The 25,730-nt window shown below is 39.3% G+C and overlaps 1 protein-coding gene across 19 annotated transcripts in view; it reads right to left on the bottom strand.

Annotated features, from left to right (window-relative positions):
• Window positions 1-2,784: 2,784 nt before the first annotated feature.
• Window positions 2,785-25,730, bottom strand: part of PAM (peptidylglycine alpha-amidating monooxygenase) — a 283,208-nt gene continuing 260,262 nt past the window's right edge. For 9 of the 19 annotated variants that reach the window (XM_053911135.2, XM_053911114.2, XM_053911113.2 and 6 more), the window contains 9 exons: window positions 24,306-24,378; window positions 23,232-23,442; window positions 22,657-22,857; window positions 20,252-20,367; window positions 15,388-15,487; window positions 13,339-13,392; window positions 7,803-8,006; window positions 4,923-4,979; window positions 2,785-4,277 (listed from right to left, as the gene is read on the bottom strand). In XM_053911135.2, the coding sequence (XP_053767110.1) occupies window positions 4,078-4,277; window positions 4,923-4,979; window positions 7,803-8,006; window positions 13,339-13,392; window positions 15,388-15,487; window positions 20,252-20,367; window positions 22,657-22,857; window positions 23,232-23,442; window positions 24,306-24,378 (1,216 nt within the window). In that variant the 3' untranslated portion in view covers window positions 2,785-4,077. The remainder of the gene's footprint in view (window positions 4,278-4,922; window positions 4,980-7,802; window positions 8,007-13,338; window positions 13,393-15,387; window positions 15,488-20,251; window positions 20,368-22,656; window positions 22,858-23,231; window positions 23,443-24,305; window positions 24,379-25,730) is intronic. The other 10 variants (XM_053911146.1, XM_053911165.1, XM_053911152.2 and 7 more) reach the window with 5 other exon arrangements.

The following is a 25,730-nucleotide window of genomic DNA, read 5'->3' as shown; positions in this document are numbered from 1 at the left end:
TTGAAGCACTGTTTGCTGCACCAGCCTGGCTAACTAGCCCATCTACCACTGTTCCTGTAAACTATCTGACCTCAAGCCCTGTTGCTAATCTTCTAATGTGATCAGCATTGTCCCTTAGCCCTCCTCTCCCTTACTCAAAAGTCACCTTTGTGAAAACTCGGGGCTCTTCAGTCAGAGATTTGATAGCATTTTGCACGGGCTCCTCTTGTCTTACACTGCAATCATTACAGGCTTATTTTAGCTGTCTTGCTAGATTACAAACCCTGGGGGGCAAGACTGTACCTTGTTTTAATCTTTGTATTTTGCACATCATGAAGCTCAATCAATGTCTGCTGAATGAATCCTTTGCCTTTCAATTTAATTTTTATTGGATTACTTGGGGACATATTTTATTACAGATGTGAGAATTGTGTTGGGTTTTTTTTTTTTTAAAGAAAGGAGCACTTTCTTTTTAATGAAGGCCAAAGTAGATTCAGAACAAGGCTCCAGAAATGTGAAACTCTTAAATATTTCTGTGAATTGTATGACATCTGGGAAACATAAAAATACAAAAGAAAATAAGCTAAAATAAATCAAAGGGCCAGAGACTAAATATATTATATGTAAAGAGGCACTGGGATTAGTATAACTAGTCAATTCATTTCTTTGGGCATCATTTAAAAAAATCCATTAATGTATGTTATGGGGTACCCAGTCAGGGGTTACATTTGTTTTTCTCTTCTTTAATAAGACAAAAAAGCAAAAGAAAAAAGTATACATACCACTAGGATGTAAGTCCAAATAAAGCAGGGATACTGCCTTTCAGTACTGTGTCCCCAGGACTTAGAGATTTTTCTTTGTTAGATAGATAATCAGAAGTGTTTCTAAACAGGTATTAGAAATGAACTTTGAGTCACAGAAGGGAACTTCCCTGGTTCGGCCAATTTAAAACACTTAAGACTCACCAGGGACTCCCTCTTAGAAAGGCATAGATGACCAACAGCCAGCCCATCTCTGGTCAGAAGGGCTAATGGGTTATTCATAATAGTCAAGAAGTGGAAACAAACTAAATGTCCACTAACTGATAATGGAATAAAGACAATGTGATATGAACAGACAATAGAATACTATTCAGCCTTTAAAAAGGAGGTTCTGCCACATAAGACAACATTAATGAACCTGGAGTGCATGATGCTCAGTGAAGTAAGCCAGTCACAGGGCAAATTCCATATGACTTCACTTATATAAGGGGGGCAGGTCAATGGGGAGTTGCTATTTAACAGGTTTAAAGTTTCAGTTATGTAAGATAAGTTCTAGAGCTATTCTGTATAATATTGTGTGGAGAGAGAACAATACTGTGAGTTTGAAAGGTTTCAGGGAAAAACTGACCTCTAGTTTGGATTATGGGGAGGGAAGGCAGGTTATGGCTGTGTCTGTGGAGCATAGGTGAAGATCAGCCCCCACACAGGTGGCTGTGTGTGTGACCTAATTGCCCAGCGATAAAAACTGCAGCCTCAGAGGCCAGTGTGGCACTCTGGGAGGGCCCCCTGGGCTGGGGCACCCTCCAGGCAGCGGGGAGCGACGGCTTTGTTAGGAGTGGTTTGCAGAACAATCTTGAACAGTGGTGCCATGAGGCATCGAGTGCAGCTGCAGCGTGGATGAACAGGACTAGACTATGCCCCTGTGGTGCCGGCAAATGTGCTGATTCCGTGCTCCATATTCTCCTTTGGAGATCTGGAATTTTTCTGACAATTCCAGAGAAGGAAAGGAGGGGGAAGCCAAACACTGAAAGGCTGGTAATTGATTTTCTGCCATAAGAAAGGTAAAGACTTGAGCAATTAATTAGCTGGGGAAATAAAGGTCTTTGACCATATTTGTACCATGAGTTTGGGGAGCATGTTATACGGGTTACAAATAAAACTGAGACTGGGTAGTGAGAAGACAGGAAAACTCCTGGGCAAGTGGAATGGGGAAACTGAGATAAGAAAATTAAACAAGGCCAAACAGTTTGTGCAATTTACAGCCAACTGGTGAATCGCAGGACCTTATCTCCCATGACCAAGGGCACTTGAGAGCAAATGGTTTATGCCTCTCCTCCCTGACCAGAGAACACACAGCCTCCCTGGCCATAAACCACAGGTGTCCAGGGAAGAGAGGAATGCTGATGCTAAGGAGAGATAACACCTAACGTTGGGACTAACGGAGGGAGTGACTCCCCTTTCGGCTTCTCCTCCCCTTACTGCCAAGAGAAACCACCTGCCAGCGCTCCCCCTAGGAATTTCCCCCGCCCACATTCCCACATTTCCCCGATATAAACTTGCTTCTGAAAGCTCAAGGTAAGGTGGATGGTAGGATTTTTACCTGCCACCTTCTCAGATTGCTGACCTCTGATATTAATAAAAGTGCAATTATAATCCAATCTCTCTCTGCTTTTTGGCTGAGCAGGGACCTCCGGTTTCAAAACGAGGGGAGGACTTTATGCTCTTGAGTAGATGCTGCCAGTATCTGTTGGGATGAGAATCAGTAAGATTCCCAGTCATTTACAGAAGAATGCCAGCTAATGAAGGTGAAAGGACAGAATTGGGCATTCGTCATTATTTACGTAATTTCCACTGCTGTGGTGAAAAGGGCATAAACAAGCGAGTGGGCAGAGAGAGGACAAATACATTCTTCTTTTAAGAAGGAAGATCACAGGAATAAAAAGACGCCAAGTTTCTACTGGGGGAGGGTGCCTAGGTTAAATAATAATGATAAACATAAATAATAAAACTACCGCTATTAACAAATAAATAAATAAATAAAAAATAAGAGCAAAACCATTTTTAATAAGGTGAAGTAAACATAGAAGTGACAATTCTTTTAATCAGATCCTCTTTGGTATCAATTATGAAGGAAAATAAGTGTATGTTAAGTTAGATTTTCTATATAACATAGCTGAAAGACATTATATTTTTAGCAAAATAGCCTGCACTGTTTCCACAATTAGTCTATTCAATTAAACCACTAGCATCCCAACTACTACAATACCTGGATTAAAGAGTTCTAGAGTCTCTTCTAAAAGTAAAAATTACCATCTTACTAAATTGCATTGCTGGAATATGAAAAAGAAGGTTTAAGTTTATTCTTTAAAAAAGAAAACTATTAGTAACCTACGCAGATTAATTCATTTGCCTATGTAATTTGAGACATAGTTTTCCTCTTAGCTCCAGTCGTGTTTTATTAAAATGTTTACCTTCTGATTGATAAACAGGCAAAAACTCTCTTTGAATTTTGAAAGAGGGCCTGGTTTTACACAAGTATGTAAACTCTTAGGCTGGTTTTTAATTTATATTGGATACATAACAAAATATCTTTTTAATTTTAATACAACATTTCTACTGGTTGAAGACATTGAGTAAGTTTCACTGTATCTGTGGTTTGTGTAATTTATACAAAATTTGTATATAAAACCCTGAAATATGCAGAAATTGCAAAATATACTCTGACAACTGATGCTCTGAAAACACTTTATTACACAAATTACATTCAGATTCTGAAAATAGTGTTCTAACAGTGTAACCATCTAAAAATAAGACATCCCAAAAACACACCAACTGAAGAAGAAAATTAAAAAAAAAGAATTTAAATAGAGACTTTTTTTCTTTCCCTTGTTGCAATATAATGCTAGTGATTTTAAAAAAATAGAAGGAGATTTAGCAGCTTCGTCATCAGGCTGAGAACGCTGAACAGGAAAGGCACCAAAGAAAGACATTGGCAATGGAAGCACTAATGGGAAAATACTGTGTTCAAGCAGAGAATGGCGTTATTTACATCTACAAAAGGGTCTCAAAAATGTAAATGAGCAAACCTTCCATCACAAATTACTAGTGTAATGGAAGATCAGGGCTGTTTCTCTATTCTATGTTCATATATAGACAATGGCACTGTTGTGAACTTTTAGGAACCTTTTCAAGTGGAAACAGAAGCCAACTAAACAAAAATGAAGTAAATAAAAGGTGTACAGTCCCACGCAGACTAGTACAGCTTACAATTAAATACACAAAACTCTAAACGTGCTAAAGAGAAAGGAATCTGGCATTCTGGATACATTTCATCCATCTAATCGACGCCCGGTTTTCGAGAGGCGGAAAGTGAGGGGGTGGGCAGTGGTGCAGAATACTCCTCCTCCGACTCACTGCCGTCATCCTCATCTTTCTCGTGGTCACTTCCCTCCGTGCTCAGGCGGTCAAACCCTTTTCGACTGTAGCCTTTATGGCTTGCAAAGAAATTTCCGAGGTTTAAGCCTCCACTTCCCTTTCCTGGAGGAAACAATGAACATAGAATCGAGATGAAGTTTACACAAATGATTCTCTGTTTTTTGTAACTTCTTAAATGGTAAACAAAGTTGGAAGATGGGGATGAACGAAAAAGAATGACATACGGAGATGCTGATCCGACAGAGTCAGAAAGGTACCACTGCACACGTGTATTGGAATACATAAGGAAATACAAAGTTCCCCAGGATTACGTGTTCCTGCAGGATTATTTCAGATTCACTTTTCACCTCCTGCTTTTCCAGGCTCTGGGGGAACTGGCACCCACAGGGCAGCTCTTCATTTCAGTGACTTTATGGAATGGTCACCTTCATAATGACAAGCACCGACATGCTGACAGGAGTGACAGAAAACTCACTGAAGACAAATGGAGTCAGACGAAAGGCAGGGGAAGAGAACGGGAAATACAGAATGGCAAGGTGGAAAGTGAAGCTAGGAAATTTGCCGCCAGAGCCACACGCTTCAGTTTAGTTTACAGTTTACATTCTGCATTAGTGCTGGGAGGTGCTATGCTGCACACAGGGTTTAAATTTGGGAGAGAAGATGCAAATGATCTCCTTGCTCTTTAAAAGACATGAGCGTGGTGACTTGGAACCAAATGTGAAGGATTCTCAAAGGTCAGAGGCATACCTCTAAATTTTCCCAGCACTCTTCCTGAACTTGCCTCGAGTTTGCGTTCAGAATCTGCTAGAAAAAGATGGCACATTTCAAAATGAGTCCCGATCATCCTCCTCAATCCATGGGCTCAACTTTCATTTCAAATTCAGGAATTCATAAATGATTAACAAGGTCTGGCTCTGGTCTGCATTCAGTTCCAAGAAAAAAAAGTAATATATCATTGTGACGCACATAAGGGCCACAGCTGGGTTTGAATCCCGCCTGTGTCTCTTCCAGGCCATGCAATCTCAATCAACTACTCTGAGCTTCAGTTTTCTCCTCTGAGAAAGGGGGAGCAATGACAGTCTCTGCCTATCTGTAAAATTCAGAGGGACGCTGCCTATAATGTATACAGAACAGTGCCTGCTAAGTATACAATAATTGCTCAATAAACATTACTTATTTTCATTAGGACAAAACTAAATCACCAGTAATTTGTAAAATTTGGGAAGTTTTCATTATTACAATTTAGAAATCTTTGCCTTAGGCTGTAGTCTTTCTATGAAGAACAGTAATGCTCTGTTTGAGAAAGCTTGGGATCCACGCACATCATTTCCCCTTTGTGTGACTTACGTGAAGGCAAAGGACCCGAAACCCTGAGTATTTTCAATTGCACAAGGTGACTCAAATGTCCCCCATGGGGCTCCCATCTCCATGAAAGATCAATTTTCTTTCCTTATGGGGAGGCAGAACTGCAGCTGGACTTCATTTTTCCCATTGCTGGGCATCTCCCTGCACTCTCTGCCCTGGCTTCCAGCCTTCTGAAGAGCTGTGTCAGGGAAGCAAGGCTTGGGATTCTCTATGAAGTCTAACCAAGAAGGGAGGCAGCATTATGGAGAAAGCTAGCAGGCAGATAACAAAGGAGAGGCAGTAGAGTGGGCTGGGAGGGAAATAGGAAAGAAGGGAAGAAGAACCTAGTTAAGACTGTTAGAAAGCCAACACATAGGACTATAAATTCTATGAAGGTCTCAACAGCCCTTAGTTGGTTTTTCTCCCTCCTGAGCCTACTATGGTGTCTGATGTGGAGCTAACACACAATACAGTGTGCTGAATAAATGGAAGTCCTTTGTGAGGGTTACTAAAACCCCTCATTGATTAGATAAGATCAAGAACAAATGTTGAAAAAGTATGAGGCTGATTTCCTTTTAGAATTAAATGTGCCAGATTGTAACATATAAAACTACCATTTTTCTAAATAAAATGTGATTGCATAATAGTACGTTCCTATGGTTCAACCTGGGTCTCTGCCTTCCCAACACACTCGTGTGGACTCGGCATTCTGTAAGGGTGCCATGCCGCCTGGGCTCAACAGCAAACAGGAGAGGCCAGACTTTCTTGACTCCACAGCTGTTCCTTTGTCCAGTGTAGGTTGCTTACCGACTCTCTTGCTCTGCTACCTGTCCCCGGTCCCCTCGTGTTCCTGATACTCCTGGTAAGTAGTTATCACTGCACTTACCACCCTCCATTACCCGTAACATGTGCCATCTCTTTTTTATGTGTCATCTCTTCTGTGAGCTCCATTTATTTCTTTAGTCATTCTTCCAGCAATTATTTATTGAGCCCCTCATGCCAGGACCTGTTATTTGTCCTGGAGATACATCAGTAAACCAGTAAACATACAAGATTCTTGTTGTTTGAAGCTACCATCTAACTCCATGAAAACAATGACTGAGTTTTTGTCTTTTTTTTACTTTGCCCCTGCTTACCAAGTTCCCTACCCATAGCGGAGGCTCAACAGAAGTGTTCTGGAGGAAGAGTTAAGTGTATTTGTGCAGAGCTTTATTGATTGCAGGTGTAAAGCAAAAGAAAGTCCTAGGAAAACTCTCTTTCAGATCCTATTAAATTGAATCCTCTTGTTTTTGTTTCTGTGTCCTTTTCTGTGTCAGGGCTGTGCCACGGGCACTGAAGTCCTGCCATGGCTATCTTGGCCTGAGATAGAATCAGATGCTGTTTCTTGATCAAATGCTGCCTCCTACCCTGGCCCATGGATTCCTTCCAGACGTAGCTGTAGATTCTTGCCCTAGGATATGGGGGCCCAGCCAAGGGAATACTCCTGAGAGGTGAGAATCACAGGTGGAATTATTTGTTTGCACGTCCTAAAGGGAACTCAGCTCCTGGGTTCTGAACTATGATAATGATTTGATAGATTACTGACTCCAGTTTTGGACCCTGCCTTGCATGGTCAGGAAAGGCCGAGGGCCTAATTTATGACTATTTAAAAACTACCAAATGGCTTGTTATAGAAATAGGTGGTTTCCTGAGAAAGCTGAGGTTTAACACGAGTACCTTTTTTGGCTTCTTATGGTGTTTATTACTTTATTACCAATGATTATTCTGTAATAATAAACACTAGGTACCACATACTGAGATAAATTTATGTACAATATTTCATTTATCCTTACATAACTTGAGTGAGTCTTTTATCCCTACTTTACAAATGAGGAAACTTGTGGCTTAGAGAAATTAAGTAACTTGCCCAAGGTCAAGGAGCTAAGAGTTAGAGCCAGGATCGGCGAGTGGGGAGAAATACAACTCCCAAGGAACTGACCCCGATATTTTGAGGACTGGGCCTGTTTCTACCAGCAGGGAGCTCCTCCTTCCTGACCCTTCAGCTAATTTACCCTGACTGTGCTTATCTATACAGTATGGAGATATTAATTAGGCTTAAGCCAGTTGCTAAAAGGCAATGTTAAAAGTTATATTTTAACCTAACTATCCAAATTCCTGAGGCCCCAGATATATTTTCTACTGTGATACTAACTATAGACAGTATTTGGAACATAGACAGTAACATCAAATAAGGCAGAGAACACACACAAAAGGTTCCAAGTTCAAGGGACTCATTTTACTTGCCTCCAAAGGCCCTTGACTTTTTCCACCGAATAAATATGGCAATGGCCAGCAGGACAACCACCGGAATAACCAGAAGGGTTGTAATGAGAACAACGGGCACTCCGGAGTCTGGCTCTTTGATCAGTTTCTGTTTCTCTTGCATCTTCTGCAAATCTGAGGAGGCGGGTTTGTTCTCCATTTTGGTTTCAACAACTGCCTCGGATTCTTCAGGGAAAGAAGAGTTCACAGTGTTCAACGGATTCAAAGACTCCAAAACCCTCCCCCAGGCCCCAGGCAAATCGACAACGGCTCACAAAGACCTTGTTGAGTCCAATGCACATTGGGTTCATGTTTCAATGTCTTTACTGAAAAACCTGGCAGCACGTGCTATGATTAATAATTGCTACTGAATGGTTTTTTACCTTTAAATTGGTTTCCTTTGGCTCTATGTTTTATTTCCTCTTAGCCATAATTCCACAAAACCTATATCCTCCTTTTGCATTTTTTTTCAAAGATTAAATTAGCCAGCAGCATGGTGTAGAGGACAGAATTAATGTGCAGGCTGAAGGGAAGTGAATCTGGCCTCCAATCCCAGGTACCTGTGTAGCTGTGTAACTTTGGGCAAGTTACTTAAATAATCTGGGCTTTAGTAACCTCATCTGTAAAACTGTGATATGACAAATCTCCTTTACAAAACTGCTGCATGTAAATGTTACCATAAAGAAGCTGTTTAATAAGTATTTGTTTCCCATATCTTTAGTTTGTGAATCTCTTTCATGTGCAATGAATTATCTGTACATCATATGCATAGCTGCACACTCTAATTCTAGGATTACAAACTGGGAAGTGTCCTTTTCAGTTTCTTTCCTATAGCTCCCAGCAAATGGTAAATGCACACAGATGCACTGTACATCCTTTTGTTATTGATGAAAATAACTTATATAACTATTCTGTGATACTGGCAGGTATCAGGTAGCTATCAGACCTAAAGTACTATTTGGGAAATTGATACAATAAAACTACATAACCTGATGCAGGATCTTAATAACTATTGACTTGAAAATGACTTGACATTCCTACTATGATCTATCCAAATTCCTGACCACTTAAATCCATGAACATATTAAATTAATTTTTAGGCAACCAAACCTTGGAGTAGTTGTGGAGCAATAATAATTTGAATAGGGCATTGGAAAATCCAGTGCAGTCTACGGCCGTACCACTCTGAACGCGCCTGAACTTGCCTGGAAAACCAGTGTGCACTGGCCCCCTAACGTTATTCTCACCTTCTTATGCTAAAGAGTAAGTGTGTCGTATTTTTGTTTTTATATTCTGACCTATATAGTCTGTAAAAGTTAAGAGCTCTGGATTCAAAATCTGATACACATCCAAAATAAATTACTTAATAAAAAAAAAAAAGGAAATGACTTGGGCTTTGAGACATTCTTGCCCTGAAGAAGTACAGATATGTGTTGGTATCAAAACCCTATTGTGCAATGTCTAGAAAACACAACCATGTTTGCCAAAATGCTCACAGTTTCTGGAACCTCAATTTCTTGGGGTGCCTTTCTACCCTATGATACAGAGTGAATCATATGGCCTCATAGAAATTTTGACAAAACCACAGGGATAGGTGGTTTAACTTTGTCAAGAAAATCTTTGGTTAAAATTTAATATATGGCCCTGGCTGGTATGGCTCAGTGGATTCAGTGCCATCCTGCAAACCAAAGGGTCGCTGGTCCAATTCCCAGTCAAGGCACATGCCTGGGTTGCAGGCCAGGTCCCCAGTTGGGTGTGTGTGAAAGGCAACGGACTGATGTACCTCTCACACACTGATGTTTTTCTCCTTCTCTTTTTCCCTCTCTTCCCCCTCTCTAAAATTAAATAAGGAGACAAATTCTTAAAAAGTTTAATATATGTAGAAACAGCTTAGTAGCTTGCTGGATACTTTTCCAGGGAAGCATTTCTTAAATTACTTAAGACATTGTAAATACAATTTATGATATACACAAATTGCAGGCCCCAGCTTTTTGCTTCAATGTTCTGAGCCAGCCTCCTTCACAGTCTCCATGATACCTATTGAGGACTTAAAGCTACACTGGACATTGTTCTCATTTAATCATGACACCAAACTTATGTGTAGGCTGTATTATTATCACCATCTTACAGATGGCTTGTCATAGTCCTCACTTTCTTCCCTGTACTATGGTTAAACAGAGACCATTATTTCTCCTCTTTAGTCAAATGGAGTGGCTCCTGAAACTTCAGTGGGAGAGAAGGAAAGGGATTGGTTCATAAATCTAGATGGCTCAATTTAACCTAAGTCTCAGTTTCCATGAGGAATAGAAATGTGACTCTTACTCTTTCTAACCACTGTTTTGTCTTTTTCTTTATTACTCTAGAAATGGTATATGAGTTGCTAATATTTAAGCTTATTCTATATTTAAGCAGGAGAATAACAAAAAATAGACAATAGGATTTTAAAAACAAAGGCCAAAGATATAGATTGGCAATTAAGAACTTGCTGTCTTGGAAGAAAGGTTTTTTTAATTTTTACTTTTTAAGATTTTATTTATTTATATTTAGAGAGGTGAAGAGAGGGAGAAAGACAGGGAGAGAAACATCAATGTGTGGTTGTCTCTTGCATGCCCCCTACTGGGGATCTGGCCCATAACCCAGGCATGTGCCCTGATTGGGAATTGAACCAGTGACCCTTCGGTTCACAGGCTGGCACTCAATCCACTGAGCCACGCCAGCCAAAGCAAAAGGTTATTTCTATTCGAAAGTGAGTATAACCAGAGAAATTACCTAGTGTTTTCTACTTGTCATTAAGTACGTTTACCTATGCCTAAGACGATGGCTGTACCAGCTCATATCTAGTTTCTTTTATAAGGCAGAGCTGGGACTGGGCTCCATTATGGATAACGTAGGCGACAGTCTAGCAGTCATGGGAAGTGTGCTGAGAATGATGTGATGAGCTTGCTAAGATGCACACGTTGCACGTTAGAAACCCTCGATTTCCATACCCTCTCCGGTACTTTGAGCGTCATCATCTTTTATTGTGAGGTGGAGGAGGGGCGAAGGCTGTACTTTTGGTGGAATACTGGCATATCTGTTTTATCCCTGGTAACTTTATATGGAAATTTAAATTCTTTTCCTAGGTTTCTTATCATCACAAATTCTTTTATCCCTGCAATTCCCTGAGAACGCAACACTGGTTCTGAAACACTGCCATTCACAGCTGGGGTGAGTATAATCAAAGGTTATTCAAATTTTGAAATTTACAATGTTGTGTATGTAAAGGGCTATTAAATCTGAGATGGTGTTTGTCTCTCTTTTCTTTAAGGGGTGGTTTAAATTAAGCTTCTAGATTTTGGTAAAGGCCAAACTCTGGAGATCCAGCATGAGTTATGTTCTTCTTTTTTTTTTTTTTAATCTTCACCCAAGGACATGCTTATTGATTTTATAGAGAGGGGAAGGGAGGAAGAGAGATGGAGAGAAACATCAATGTGAGAGAGAAACATCAATCAGTTGCCTTTCCCACCCCAACTGGGGACCAAACCTGCAACCTGGGCATGTGCCCTGACTGGGAATCAAACCGGGGACCTTATGGTTTACAGGACAATGTCCCAACCAGCTGAGCCACATTAGCCAGGGCTAGCTTCTTTTTAAAATAAGAACGTAATCTTAAAAGACAGAGTTTTAATGAGAGTCAGATGGGTTCAGAAAGGAATAGAACAACTTCATCTGAGTTTGGGTATTCCTAACTATTAAATGTGACCATCATGAGAAGGCATTTCAATAAAATTTGCTATTCGAACTGCTGCATTCTGCCATAGGCCGCAAGGATTTTCAATCAAATGGGCTCAGTGGTGTGCACTGAGGAGAGACAAAAGGGACTATGGGAGAGCACTGTTCATCCCTCATTCGCCAGCCAACATGAGGTCAGTGTGGTTGGCTCTTCTCAGCAGGCCAACCAATACAATCTAGAATTTTATGTTGGGATCTATTTTAACAGAAATGGTTTGAGGCCACTTTGAAATCCCAGATAATTCAGAGTAATCTACAACCCTCTCCATCCTATAGTTCTTGGAAGAATTTATGGTAAAGAATTTATGGTATACTCTCTTCTCAGCAGTATAGTAATAGTAGTTAAGAGCACACAGGCTTTGGCACAAAACGGACTTTGGTTAAAAGCCAACTTTACCACTTATTATCATAGTATTAATTCTTATCCTCATTTCCTCATATGTGAATTGGGTTAATGGCAATTACCACATGGGTGGTGTAAGGATTCAACTTGATAATTCTCTAGAGCCCATTGTGCTCCATAAATGATAATTATTATTAATCATCTTTCCCAAAATCTTTATTCCAGAGCAAAGAGAAATTATCAATAATTCTATATATGATGATAAAAAATAGGGGATCAGGAACTTCTTCGTTATATGAGTGTGGTATGAATTCCACTCAGTAATGTCACATGGGTAGAAATCTCTACAAATCAAATTTGTAGAGATTTGCTACTTATAATTTGCTACAAGTAATTGCTACTTATTTATTTTATAATATTATCTTACCCCTTTCAACCTTGAGCCGGCTATATTTTCTTATCTGCCTACATAAACTCCCTAAACTCCCTCTTGGTTCTTGCTTCTTTTCATCTCTTTTCCACCTGCTTTCATGAGAAAGGAAAACAAGTAAGACTAGGGTTAAGTCTGAATATCTAAGTGAATCATTTGTAAAGCAACTAATAATGGAATCACTTTGCTACTCAAACATTAGGAGCATCTCTAGTAAGTATATATAATGATGACAAAACCCTGCAGATAGCAGAAAATGTATAACTATAAACTGGCCCTAAGCAAGAGAGAAAATAATTTGACAGGAATTCCAGATGAACCACGTGGTTGCTTACCAGTAGCTTGATCTCATCCACCTATTCCCAATAATATACTTGTTTATATATATGTACACACATACGCACTCCTTATAGGCTGGAAGTCTCTGGAATTCAGGCACAGTTTCATTTGCCTTAAACCTGTGATAGTGGCTTACACGTTGACAGCCCCCAGTATATGTTGGGCGCTGAATGGTGTTAAGATAGGAGCTTGGGGAGCAGCTAATCTTTTCAGGACCTTATAGTATTAACTCACCAAAGGCCTTTGTCACTCTTTTAGATTAGAGACCATTAGGAAAAGACCTTTTCCAGTACGCTGAACAGTATTTTTCTGCTTGCTTGAGGTTAACGTACTCATAAAAGTTACTAATTTATTTGCTTTTCCTTGCTGAATGTTTCTAGCCAATTCATTATAGATTTCTTACATCCCCAATCACTTTTCATCAGCAGAAATCAGTGACTTTGAGATCATTATTACTACTGCATTTATCAGGAAAAGCAGTGGCAACGGGTAGCTTTAAAGGCTCAGTGCACAGCAGAAGTTATTGATAATTTACCAGGTATTTTTAGCTTGATGATTTTTAAGTGCAATCAAGAGCTATAAAATAATTCAACACAGTAGCCTTGGGTCTCACAGCCATGAGGACTCTGACCAACCTTTGATTTCCTGGACCTCAATGCCAGCCTTTTTAACCGACCGATGCTCCATTTCTGTAACACAGAACAGGAAAGGCACAGGGAATCAGAATCCCCAAAAAGAACATTTGAAAACTTAATTTGATATTAATTTTACTCAGTAGAAATTATTTACTTAATTAATCATATTCATTACCAGATTAGAAAAGAGTTTAATACAAATCACTAATTACGTGCCATGTCCATGAATCCTGGATAAAATCTAGGAAAAGCTGAAATAATATTTCTAAGGTCTTCATATTTAAAATGAGATTTTCCTTATGGAGTTCACAATACTGTTTTATTTCTGAAATACCTAGTAGTTCTGTTTTCATGTGGACATCTTAGAGATAACTAGTTCTATCATATTTGATTACCAGTCTTCTAGATGACATAAATGGGTTTGACTAGTTAAATACTAGAATGCAAATACACAAGACACTTGCTTAACCTTTGATGACAATCACACTTCCAAAGGTAGTACTTTCCTGATTTATTATTTGGTTACTTTTGGACTATGCAGAGAGATTTCAATTTTCGCAGGTGAAAGCTGTATTGCAATGCTTCTCAATCAGGGGCTGTATCAAAACCACTTGGGAAGCTTTTCCAAAATACACACATTACCATTCCTCTTCTCTCTGTTGGTCTCAAGCGGGGTCTGGCCACATGTACGCTGACAATCCTCCCCAGGTGACTCAGATGTGCATCTCTGCAGAGGACCAACCACCAGGGTGGAATAAAGAGCCTACGAGTTCAAGTATCCCATTCTTATCTGCAAGATGAAGCTACTAGCTGGGTTTTGGGAAGTCTTTTCCACCTTGAAAGGTTTTTATTCATTTTGTATTCTGAAAAACTTGGGTTTAGTCACACAATTGGGAATTATCCATCTCTCTTTGCTTTCCTGTCTGCCCACACCTTCTGGCTTCTCTTTGAGGAGGCAGGTGGTGGGAGAGCCACACTTGCAAGGGGGATGGGTCCATGCAAGGGGTCCATGTGCAGCTCTGTGCACTCGACCTAACTGGGTCTTCGTCACGAAAACAGCAACAGTTACTCAAAGGATAATGCTAACGACAGCAGTTACCAAATCTACTTGGGGTCCAAGATGTGTATAGTATCTGATTTCTTTGTTATAACTTGTATTTTTTTCCTTCTTATAATTTGCATTTTTCCTCATTTTAGTTAGCATTTCTTATCTTCATCAAGCCCACAAGTCCTTATCACTTCTCTAAAACTGCTTGTTGCAGCTTCTGATACTGCAAATTTATCATTCTCAATTCCTCTCAATCCCTATTGTTTGGACTCTTCGATGTTTTAAAAGCATTTCTGGACATTGAGGTTTGTGGCTTGCTAAGCATACAGTACTCTTAAATTTATAAAGTTTACATTTTGTAGTCCTATATCAGATGCTGGGTTAGTATACTTTTTAAGAGTTAGAAAAAATGTCCAAATTGCAATTAGAAAACCTCCATACTACCTGGCTTGGTCCTGAGAGGGAAACCCTCTGTCCCCATATGTACTTATGAGTTATATAAAAATACAGCAGCTGGGAATTTTGAGTAAGCTGCAGCCTGAAGGAAAGATGCAGGGTGCCTGCATTTGAAATAACATGTGTCTGACACAGATGCTGGCATTCGTAGGTGCTCGGCAGCTACGGAGAGCTGGAGAGTCACTGGGGAAGCGATGCCTGTGTGGAAACCAGTCCACCCCTCTGCTTGCCAAAGCCCTCTCCCTCCCTCTGGAACTGAGCTGGAATTAAGATTGGCTTTCAGGATAACAGACATTATGTCAGGCATCAAGAATTTCCTGTGGAATATCTGTGGAAACAAGGGAATAACTGGCAGCAAACAAAGTTTCTCTCCACTTAAAAAAATTATTTCTGGAAATAAATACCCAACAGGTCTTTTGACAATTACCATTATACCTTGATTTCCCACTCTATCAATTAAAAGGGAAGAAAATGCATTCATTCACATGTTTTTGAGTAATAAGATGGAGGGGGAAATATGCAGTGTGATCTTGTAAAAACCCTACTTTCAGTTGAGGTGAACTTCCACACAGTGTTGGTGTGAGCGTCTCCCACGTACACAGTCCCATCTTCAGAGGCAGCAATGTCATGAGGCATGTCAAAGTGCTGCGCAAACGAGAAGCACACGTTAGAGTCCGCGGGGAGAGGGAGCCTATATGCTAATTCTCCACAACAGGACAGAAAAAAAAAAAGCAAAACCCTCCACAACACAACACGCGTATTACCCAAGCCAAACCAGACAAAAACAACCAAGAATTCCCATCAAAGCAACTCTGGGCCAAACGGAGTTACTCATTCATTCTCCGGGCACTGGCTCCGCCCCGCACAATCCTATGTATTGGGAAATGCTAAGGGACACTCACCACTGAGTTTCAAGTCTTTACAAGAGTGAACATGGGGCGGAGGGAGGAGGACTGAATGTAGGAAGTGGGGGGTGGGTAGGGCAGGGGAGAGTAATCGGGGAAAAATGGGAAATGGGGACAACTGTAACTGTACAACAATAAAAAAAAAAAGTAAATATTTACAAGGAGATTATTTATTATTAATTTTTTTATAAGCCTCATCTGAGGATATGTTTTTTAATTGATTTTTAAAGAGAGAGGATGAATGAGAGAAACATCAGTATAGGAGACAAACACTGATTGGTTGCCTCTTGTACCTGCCCCAACTGGGGTTTGAACCTGCAGCCTTTTAGTTTATAGGACAATGTTCCAAGCAACTGAGCCACTCGGCCAGGGCAGATTATTTTTTTACAGTATTGATTACTTGGTGTTGCATTACTACCTATTTATTTATAGTTATTTTATATGTTCATGTGTCTTCTATCTTTTAATCACTGCCAAGTCTGCCTGTTTCAATCTATGCAAGTCAAACTATCATGTGCTACCTTAAAAACTATGTATACATCACTGATAAGAGAAGTCATTTCAAAAATTCAGGGCATTCAGATTATTTCTGAAGTGCATGCCTGGAGCTAGGCAACAGTGTGGGGTTTATACTATGAAGCCCAGGGTGTACAATATTTTCAGTTAACAAAGGGAACTCATTGAGTGTTACCTCCAAGTACGTCCTCAGCTTTGGTATCTACTTAGATATTTGGCGTCTCACTATGCCTTTCTTCATGGCATGTGTCCATCTCTATCATCACCGTCTCAGTCCAAGGACACAGAAGACAGAGGAGCACTTTTTAAAAACTGTCCTTTCAGTTGGACTCAGGGTCACCATGCTAGTCCCTGAAGAGCAGCCTTGAAATGTTGTGCTGCTGCCACGGCCATCTGTCTGCTGAACCTGCAGAGGTGCCACAGGTCCGCCACTTGGCGGGACGTGGATGACGCTTCTGTCTTTGGGGCCAGCAGGCCTACCTGAGGACACGGTTCTCAACAATTGACCAGTGACTATGAACAGGAGCATTATCCCGATGGTGGCTTATCAACCAGCATCTGCCCACTTTGGTTTGCTGAGCACAAAGGACACTAATGAGGCAAATGACAGTGCTTAGCTCGCTTTAGGAGGGGCAGGACACATGCTTTGGAGATACTGCTCTGCTTTAAAAATCAGCAACAATTTGTCATGATGAAAAGACAAATGAGACAGCAGTGTCAAGGAGGCTTATTCCTTCATACTATCAAATGAGCTGTGACAAATGTGCACGAGAAGGACAGGGAGCCAGAAATCAGAATGTTACCTTGCTGAAATCTCGCAAGCCTGTCATTTAATGTTCATTTTTATTTTGGGTTCAGTTAATGGGTGGCAACCGGCTGGCAAATTACAGGCAGTTCCTCTTCCACACCAAAATATGTTCTTAAAAACTGCTTTGCAAAATATATGACTGCGCATTGCTTCATAGTTTCCGATAGGAAAAATAGGATAATAGGTGTGGAGAAGGAAGGTGAGGGGGAGTGTGTGAGCTGCTCATGAGCAAATTGCAGTGTGTCATCAGTTCAAGGCTACACTAGCAATAGCCTCTGTCTGTGATCCTCAAACTGACACAGGGAGACAAGGGTTCTGTTCTTTGGGACCATTAGAGGGGATCAGGGGAGGCTTAGTGGATGGGACTTTGGGCCCTCTATTACTACTATAATCAGAAGCACTCTATGGAAATCTTTTTAATGAACTAGTCTACTGCTCTGTGTCACTTGGAAAAAAAATACGTTGTAAGCTTTAGGATTTCAGAGTTGAATGGATTAAAGATCTTCTGATACAGGCTTTGTAAACTCTTCCTTTGAGGTACTCCTCCCTAGCAAAATAAAATAGACTAGAGAAAAGAAGGACATCCTCCTGGGCCATCTGGTGACACAGCACAGGGAAACCTGTCCTCAAAATCTGTTATTTTGGCTTCAAAATTCATAAGGAATTTGAGTTCTCTATATCATAACTTTCCTTGAACACCAAACAGTGCTGAAACTTCCTTAATATTAAGTAAAATAGTTCTCTAAGAGGTTGCTGCAGGTTTATATTGTGGTTGAAGAATACCCCTTGGTAAACCCAGGTCACACAGACCTAGGTCTGAGATCCAGGTGTGCTACTTGCTGTGTAGCTTTGAGTAAGTACTTTAACTTATGTGAACCTTTCTGCTCAAGTATTGTTAAACATTGTAATTTGAATCTCTATCATTAAGCTTGGAGAAATAACGTAAATCAGGGACTACTGGGAGTTTTGCTGCTGTTGCTGTTTTGTATGGAGGGTTAGGGATCATTTCCCTCCTTGTCCACGCGAGCTGCTATGCAGAAGAGAGAAGACAAAACAATGGCAGCCTGAAGGTTGTGTGTGGAAGCAGACGATAAAGACCGTAAGTCTTTCCTGTGATTGGGAGCGAGGGGAGTTCAGAGGGCAGCTATGTGCCTTTGCCCTCATAACTTTTTGACAGCATTGGGTAGAACCATCTCTTTATTGTCTGACTGTCTCAGCTTCCCTGCATAGACGTAAAGATGAAGATCCCACATTCAGGATGAAACCATTTCTAAAGGGTGTAATAGTAGAAGAGGGAGAATTGAAGTACGTGAGGAGACAGTAGTGGATAGGCACAACCAGAGGCCCGCACACGTTACGCAAAACTTGGAAGATCTTCTTCCGTAGGAGTCAATGCACCTTATTATTTCTGTCACCCTTAGTTAATCTTTGTGATGATAACCTAATTAAATGAGAATTATGAGAGATTCGTGAACTGACTTCAGTTTACTGAGTGAACACAGAACAAATTTCTACGTTCTGGTGTCATACCAAGTCTTGTTTATCGAAAGGAAAAGCAAATTTCACCTGGGAGGTGGGCTCTCTTTTCCAGTTGGCTGTATTAATCCGTCTACTGTGACTCGTGCAGCACTGAATGCCTGGTGAATGTGGATGCCTAGGCACAGTGCTTTCTGAAATTTTAATTCGGGGCCGGTCCCATTTTTAGGAGAGTAAAGCTCATTTAGAATTTAGCCTCTTGCTTAGCAGTTAGTTTTGATTTCTAGATGCATATTTGAATTAAAAATTGATATCCGGGTTGATACAGCACATTATCATCAAAGAAACATCAAGGCAAACTAATACAAAGTGAAGGCCTGAAAGAAACTTAAACTTCTCGCTTTATCAATAGATAAGAGAAAGTTAAAAGGGGCAAAACAATGACTGGATAACAATAGGGGCCTGAAATACCGATGAAGTAAAATATGTTACCAATGTAATTTTCCTTCTGAAGGGCTACGATGATTTGATATTTGATTGCTTTTTGCTTTTCAGGTTAAATACTTCTGTGAAAAACTCTTATTTCTTATATATGAACAGAAGGCCAAACAGGGAACTTGTACTGGAGTCTGTAGTTCAGATTCAGTTTGCTTCAAATCCGGTTCTGTAACTTGCTAAACCTCCTCTCGAGGGGGGGCCATGCCCTGTTTTCTTCACCGCCGTCTTTAGTAGCTAGCCTAACGCCTGGCACAGAGTGCGTACTTCACAAATACCTCAGGAATGAATTCTGATAAACCCCAGACGAGCTGTCAGTATCATAACAGACAAATTTCTAAAATATTGAGGCATCTTAAATTGCTTTTTGAGATCTAGCAAATTTGGTACCTTAAAGAATACTGTAAGAGTTAGGAGTATTACAGTTTGCCTGATAGCTTACGATAGTTGCATTTTGATGCAAGTAAGCCCAATAAATCTTTACATGTTTTGAAAAATAACTCTTCTTTGCAGTATTTTAGCAGGCTGGATTTCTAGCAGCGAGGCCCCCCACGCACACTCAGGAGCGCGTGTGAACATTCTGACCATTCTGGTGATCATAGTGCAGAGGAGGTGAACTGAGCAGACACAGCGCTGGGGCCGCACTGGGCCGTAGTCATATCTGTAAAGGGCACTGTTAGAGTAAACAGTGGCAATGCATTTGTGAAGCCAAAACTAGCCTTTCATCTCTTACTAGAACATACAGGACCGGAATAAATTCCAGGAAGTGCTATTTTTAAGACTTGTTGCTCAGTGTAGTCATGGTATAGAAAAAGCAAACAGGAGTTCTGTTGGATCTAAGAGAACAATAAAAGTACAGTTTAACATACTGTGTTATCTTCTCTACTAGGATGACACCAGAAATGGTGTTTTTTGGTATTCTAACTACAGTAAATTTAAACCTGCCACTGTATGCGAAGTCTACTACTAAGAACATGAGAAATGCATTCAGTGTTAATTTGCATCTGAAGAAATTGATTGGAACACAGAAGAACATTTATTCTAAATAAACATTGTAATAGAACACGCCCACCAACCTACCTAAGAAATTGTTCACATCTCCTTAAAGTTCTTTAAAAGATTATGCAAGTACAAATTGAATGCCAAGGTTTGCTTTTTAGTTTCCTCTCATGAAAACTGACACCTAGGCATTGTATAATACGTGAATACCTTGCGCACTGGCTTGAAGACGTCGACGACTTCCCCACTGGAAAAGTTCATCACAAATCCTTGTACAGGTTCTTGGTCCCCAAAGTAAGGCTTCCCATTCACCGCAAATAGCAAACCTGTGACAAGATATTCAGTTAACCTTTTTTAAAAAATATGGATAAGACTAGCCTTAAAATGTATGCACGTACATTTACACAAACAATAATAATAATAATATAATAATCTGATCCCAACAGTTGGCAATCAAAGTAGAGAATAAAATACTCAGCAAATGTCTCCTTCTGAGTAACAAGATAAGGGGCAAATAGGTTAGGAAACTGGCCTCCTTATAATAGGAAAACCAGAAAGTGCTAGGCCCGTTCCACTAAGGAAGTCAGTAGGAAGGAGGAATACATCAATACAGAATAGACGTCGATGCAGAAAAGATGTGGATAAGGATTTAGAAATGGATGGTATAGGTACGGCACCAGCAATAGATATAGATAGAGGTGCAGACCCATAGAGGTATCACAGGCATCTTAACAAGGTATTGGGAAGATCAAGTTATTCAAACAAATCGTTTTGGAGTATCGGATCTTTAAAAAAAATAATGTACTATCTGTTGTAGTTAAGAGAAGAATCAGAGGAAACTATGCTAAGAAAGTAAGTTATAGTGTAGGTAGAAGAATGATCTGATTTAAAAAACTTAAGTTTGAAAATGTGAGACATACGTCAGATAAAGATATTTTTTGATAATTAAAAGATTAGACCATCTTATATTCATTCAGTGAATATGCTTTTTAGGAAAATTATATTTATTACTATAGTAGTGTTTATCAAAAATAATAAAAATGGTGATGTTTTGGTTAAATAAGTACTTCAAATAATTGAATATTACATTAAAGAATTAAAACACAAAATATATACAATACTAAATCACTATTAAAGATGTTTTTATCTTTCTTTAACGATTTCAGAATAGGGTTCTTTAGCATTTCACAGTAAAAAAAATCAACACTGTCAACATCAATTACTGTTGTGCAATATTGTAGAGAGAATAGCAATTACAATACACATCATATTTTGCTTACATTCTGTGTTTAATCAGATTTCATCTTATCTTCTGATGATTTTTCTCTTCACATTTGATTTGTTTTTTTAAAAAGATTTTATTTTATTATTTATTTTTTGGGAGCAGAGAAGGGAGGCAGAAAGAGAGAGAGAGAAACATTGATGTACAAGAGAAACAGATCAGTTGCCCCTCACACACTCTCGTCCAGGGACCTGGCCTGCAACCCAGGCATTGCCCTGACAGGGAACAGAACTGACGACCTTTCCGTTCACAGGCCGGCGCTCAGTCCACTGAGCCATGCCAGCCAGGGCTGATTCGCTTTATTCACTATGAACTTGATCACCCTCTTTATTAGGTCAATGATCTTGCCAAATTTATTCTTTAAATATGAGGTAAAAATCAAAATGAGACTATCTCTTTTAAGGATATTAGTGAGAATCTTTTATCACTTTTTTTACTATTTATTCCTTAAGGAAGCCAAATTTGCTCCTTAGACGGGCACCTGAGTCCCTTTATTCCATGTCCTAAATAAATTAGAGGATGCTCGGGAAGATAGTAGCCATGTGCAACTTTAAAAGCATAAGAACTGTAAATATTATAGTAATGCCTATAAAGAGTCAGTGCCACTTCAAATATAGATATAGATATATTTAATAAAATTTATTGCAAACATTTTAATATATAATCTTATATATAATTTTTAGAAATTAAATATATTTTCAATTTTTTCAGTATTCATTATTTTCAAAATATTTTGCTAAGTTATTCAGCAATGTAAATCAAATAGAGCTTATTTTATGAATTTGGATTATTTTTGTTTTTTTTTTCCAGTCAAGAAAATCTATTTTAAAATGAGAAAAATATTTCAGATTTTATTGGTCATTCCTCCTGGCATTTAGACATAAGCCTCACTTACTTTACGTATTTACCTTTAAAAAAATTGGCCATGTCTTTTTAAAAAATGTCAAGCAGAGGTATTTTGAATACTGATTTCATCAGACATACACCATCTGTTGATAATGTATGAATCCATAATATTAATCACTTACTAACTAGAGCAGATGATCATAATTAAGGAAAAATAAAAATCAATGTTTGGAAAAAATTTTTTTAACTCATTGAAGACAGTTGTTAAATCTTTGAGTTCTTCATTATTTCCATATAAACAACAGTAATTCTTCAGCTGAAACAGATTTATAATGCACTAACAGTTTTAAAATCATTTTAAGATCTGATACATAAAGCATCTTCAATCCCTTATAAAGAAAGAACTTATAAAAAGGGCACATTAAGACAAATAATTTTTAGGAATGGAGACAGTATGACAAAACACACAAAAACAAAGGTGAAGCACCTGGTGTATATGAAATTGCAAACACATTTCTTCCAAATGATGCATGCTTAATCTCTCGCACAAATTCCTTGGTGTCAGTGTTAAAACACTGGATCCGACCGTTCTCCCTATCTGCCACACATAACTGATCCAGATGAGGCACCAGGGCCAGGCTGTGGGGCACACTGAACTGGCCGGGTGCAGGGTTGCTCCCTGAAGACTCTGCAAAGCAAAGAGAAACCTCAGACAGGTAATCTGTAATACCGAAGTCTGACTCTATAGCTTTCTTTTCTAGATTCATGACAGTAAACCATGAAATATCTGAACCAGGGGGAAAATAAGCTAAAGCAGTGTATAAGTTTATTAATATCTCTTAACCACAAACACATTACATATTCACTCTCTATTTGCACAAAATTTCAGGCTAGAAGTTTCTTATCAAATGTGTGTGTGTATGTGAATAAGACAACAGGATGCAAATAGAGGCTCCTTTCCCCACTACGGGGGACAATTACATCCTCTGTGATGTGAGGGCTACCAATCTCCTGTCCCTAGTGATATTGGCTAAGAATTTCAATTCTAGTGTTATTGAGTACCTTCTCCCCACTGTGTGATGAACTGTCCGCTTGGTGAAAACTGCACAATCCGACTGTTGCAGTAACCATCGGATACATAGATGGTTCCAGTGTCTGGATCCACAGCCACATCGGTGGGTTGACAGAAGTGATTCTCGTCACTGCCTGGTTGCATGCTCCTTCCCAGGATTAATAGAGGGCCTTCTTTACTGTTTGGATCCAGTTTGAACACCTTTTTCAAAAGGAACAAAACACTTGCATGGTTATTATTGACACACACCCAACATGGCCAAGAACACTTGCATAGGCAATTAGAATATAAGCTCCCAGAGACTTATTTAAAAGAAGATATTCTGTTTTAGAACTGGAAAGCATCTGGTCCGATTCCTTCATTTGATAAACAAGGGCTACAAAGATGAACTGATTTACTCAAGGTCATCCAGGTAATTAACGGTGAATGAAGACTAGTACATGGAGGTCCTGTTCCATCCACACCTGTACTTCCTTATCGTTCCTTAGCTAAGAGCACAATGCTCTGCAGATGATACATGAGCACTACGTGTTTACTGAGATGATGTTTGTAGCTATGACTTCTGAGTTCCAGCTTTTCTACCCCTAGTTTTCCTAGTTCTTTGCCACCTACTCTTAAAGCAGGTATCAAATGTGAGCTTTGCTTTGAAGAAAGACCTTATGACTATTCTGTGATTGAAATATAGCTCCTTTGAAAAAGGACACAAATTTGATGTTTTATACATACACGCATATGTGATTTACTGAAGATTATACAAAGAAAATATAAAACACAAGTGATGAAATAGAACTAAGACCTGGGACAGAGAAAAGCAAATGTGGAAAGCAAAGGAGTTTGGCCTCAAGGTTTCTGCGAATTCAAAGAAGAAAGGTGACTTGATCACTTACATATTAATTCACCACACCACTGAGTTCTAAAGAGAAATATTTGAGAGGTGGTTGTTCTTTTTTCTTGGTATAAGCTTACTGGGTCCCAGAAAAAAGACCCAGGTAATGTCAGACCACTCTGAAAGTACAACTTCACTAACTTCTAGATATTTCACTAACTGCTACATGGAAGGTTACCTGGTGCAGAGCCACATCTGTGACCCAGTAGTTTCCATCTTTATCTACACTCAAGCCATGTGGCAAGTAAAACCTGCAAAATAAAAATGATCGTCAATAAAAGTCGATAAATTTATACCTGCATTACTATAGAAAAGACCAAAATGAATGGTTAAATGAAAATACTTGTTATAAAAAAGACTTCCTTGTGACAAATACTAATCAGTATTTAATCATTTAAAAATCTATATATGAAGCCTACATATAAATTACAACCATTTATTCTGAAGTATAGTATATTAAACAATACAAATAACATCAATTCAAACCCAAGTTCTAAGATCATAAATATTAACATCTTAGAAATGTGCGTAAACAAAGTTGTCTAGACAAATAGAAATGGATGTATATAGTTTGAATCGTTTAAATATACTGTAAAGTAATAGAATTCTGTATTAGTACAAAATGTCAAATATATGACTCAAAGCTGTAAGAGTGCCTGCTAAAGACAGTAAAACCCAACGAAGACAACTTTCAGCAGACAGGGGCTGTGCTCACCTAAGCTATGCGAAGTGCTGTGCTGGGTAATCATTAGAGAAGATTAATCTATTTAATGAATCAATTGGGATGATCTGGGTAAGAGAACTGTAACTAATGTAGACAGAAGGTCACAGGCTTAAGGAACTTGGATAGGATTAACAGACATATGGACAATATCTTGATGTGGATGTGGTCAAAAGACATCTGACAATCTCCAAGCTCTGTTTGTCATTAGCATCAGGCTGGCACTAAAGTTTTTGTTTTTTGTTTTTTTCCCAGGGGCCAAGGCTGTGGTCTTGATTAACTGAACTAGATCTCTGTTTTGGTGACTGAATGTGAGCGTTATGATATAGACACCCCACTGTTGGACAACTTGATTTAGCAGCCATTGCTCCCTCCCTGGAATGAGAGTGCTTCTGATTAATGGGTGGAGCACCAAAGAGGCAGGTTCAAACATACTAAGTGGTAGAGCTGGTATTAGAATTTGGCCCCTAAATCACTATCTTAGAATCCTATAAAAAAATCTATTACCATCTCCACAGCAGCCGCATTCACAGTGGATGCTCCCTGCCTTCCAAAGAAGCTGGCTTTCCTTGCGCCTAAGCAAAGAGAGTAGGGTATAGTTCCCAGAGATGCCAGGTTAAAATGGTTGAGGACTCTCTGTAAGCAGGTGTCCCCTTCCAGATACTGTGCCCTTTTCAATGAGTGTCAGCCAACTTTTTTCTTGGCTGCCAAATGCCATCTAGGAATAAGACCAAATAACGAGTGGCTTTCAAAGCCAAATTACCTATGCGTGTTAAGGAAAGATAAAAAGGACATTTGTTCCGTCTTCACTTTGAGATGGAACAAGAAAGCCTTTTTTCTTAACAGTGATTACTTGATGAATTTGCTTAAATAACTTTTTTG

This window comes from Desmodus rotundus, chromosome 1 (genome assembly GCF_022682495.2).
Source record: "Desmodus rotundus isolate HL8 chromosome 1, HLdesRot8A.1, whole genome shotgun sequence".
NCBI classification, from domain to species: Eukaryota; Metazoa; Chordata; class Mammalia; order Chiroptera; family Phyllostomidae; genus Desmodus; species Desmodus rotundus.
Note: the sequence above shows the minus strand (reverse complement) of the source record. Positions and strands in the feature narration are given on the sequence as shown.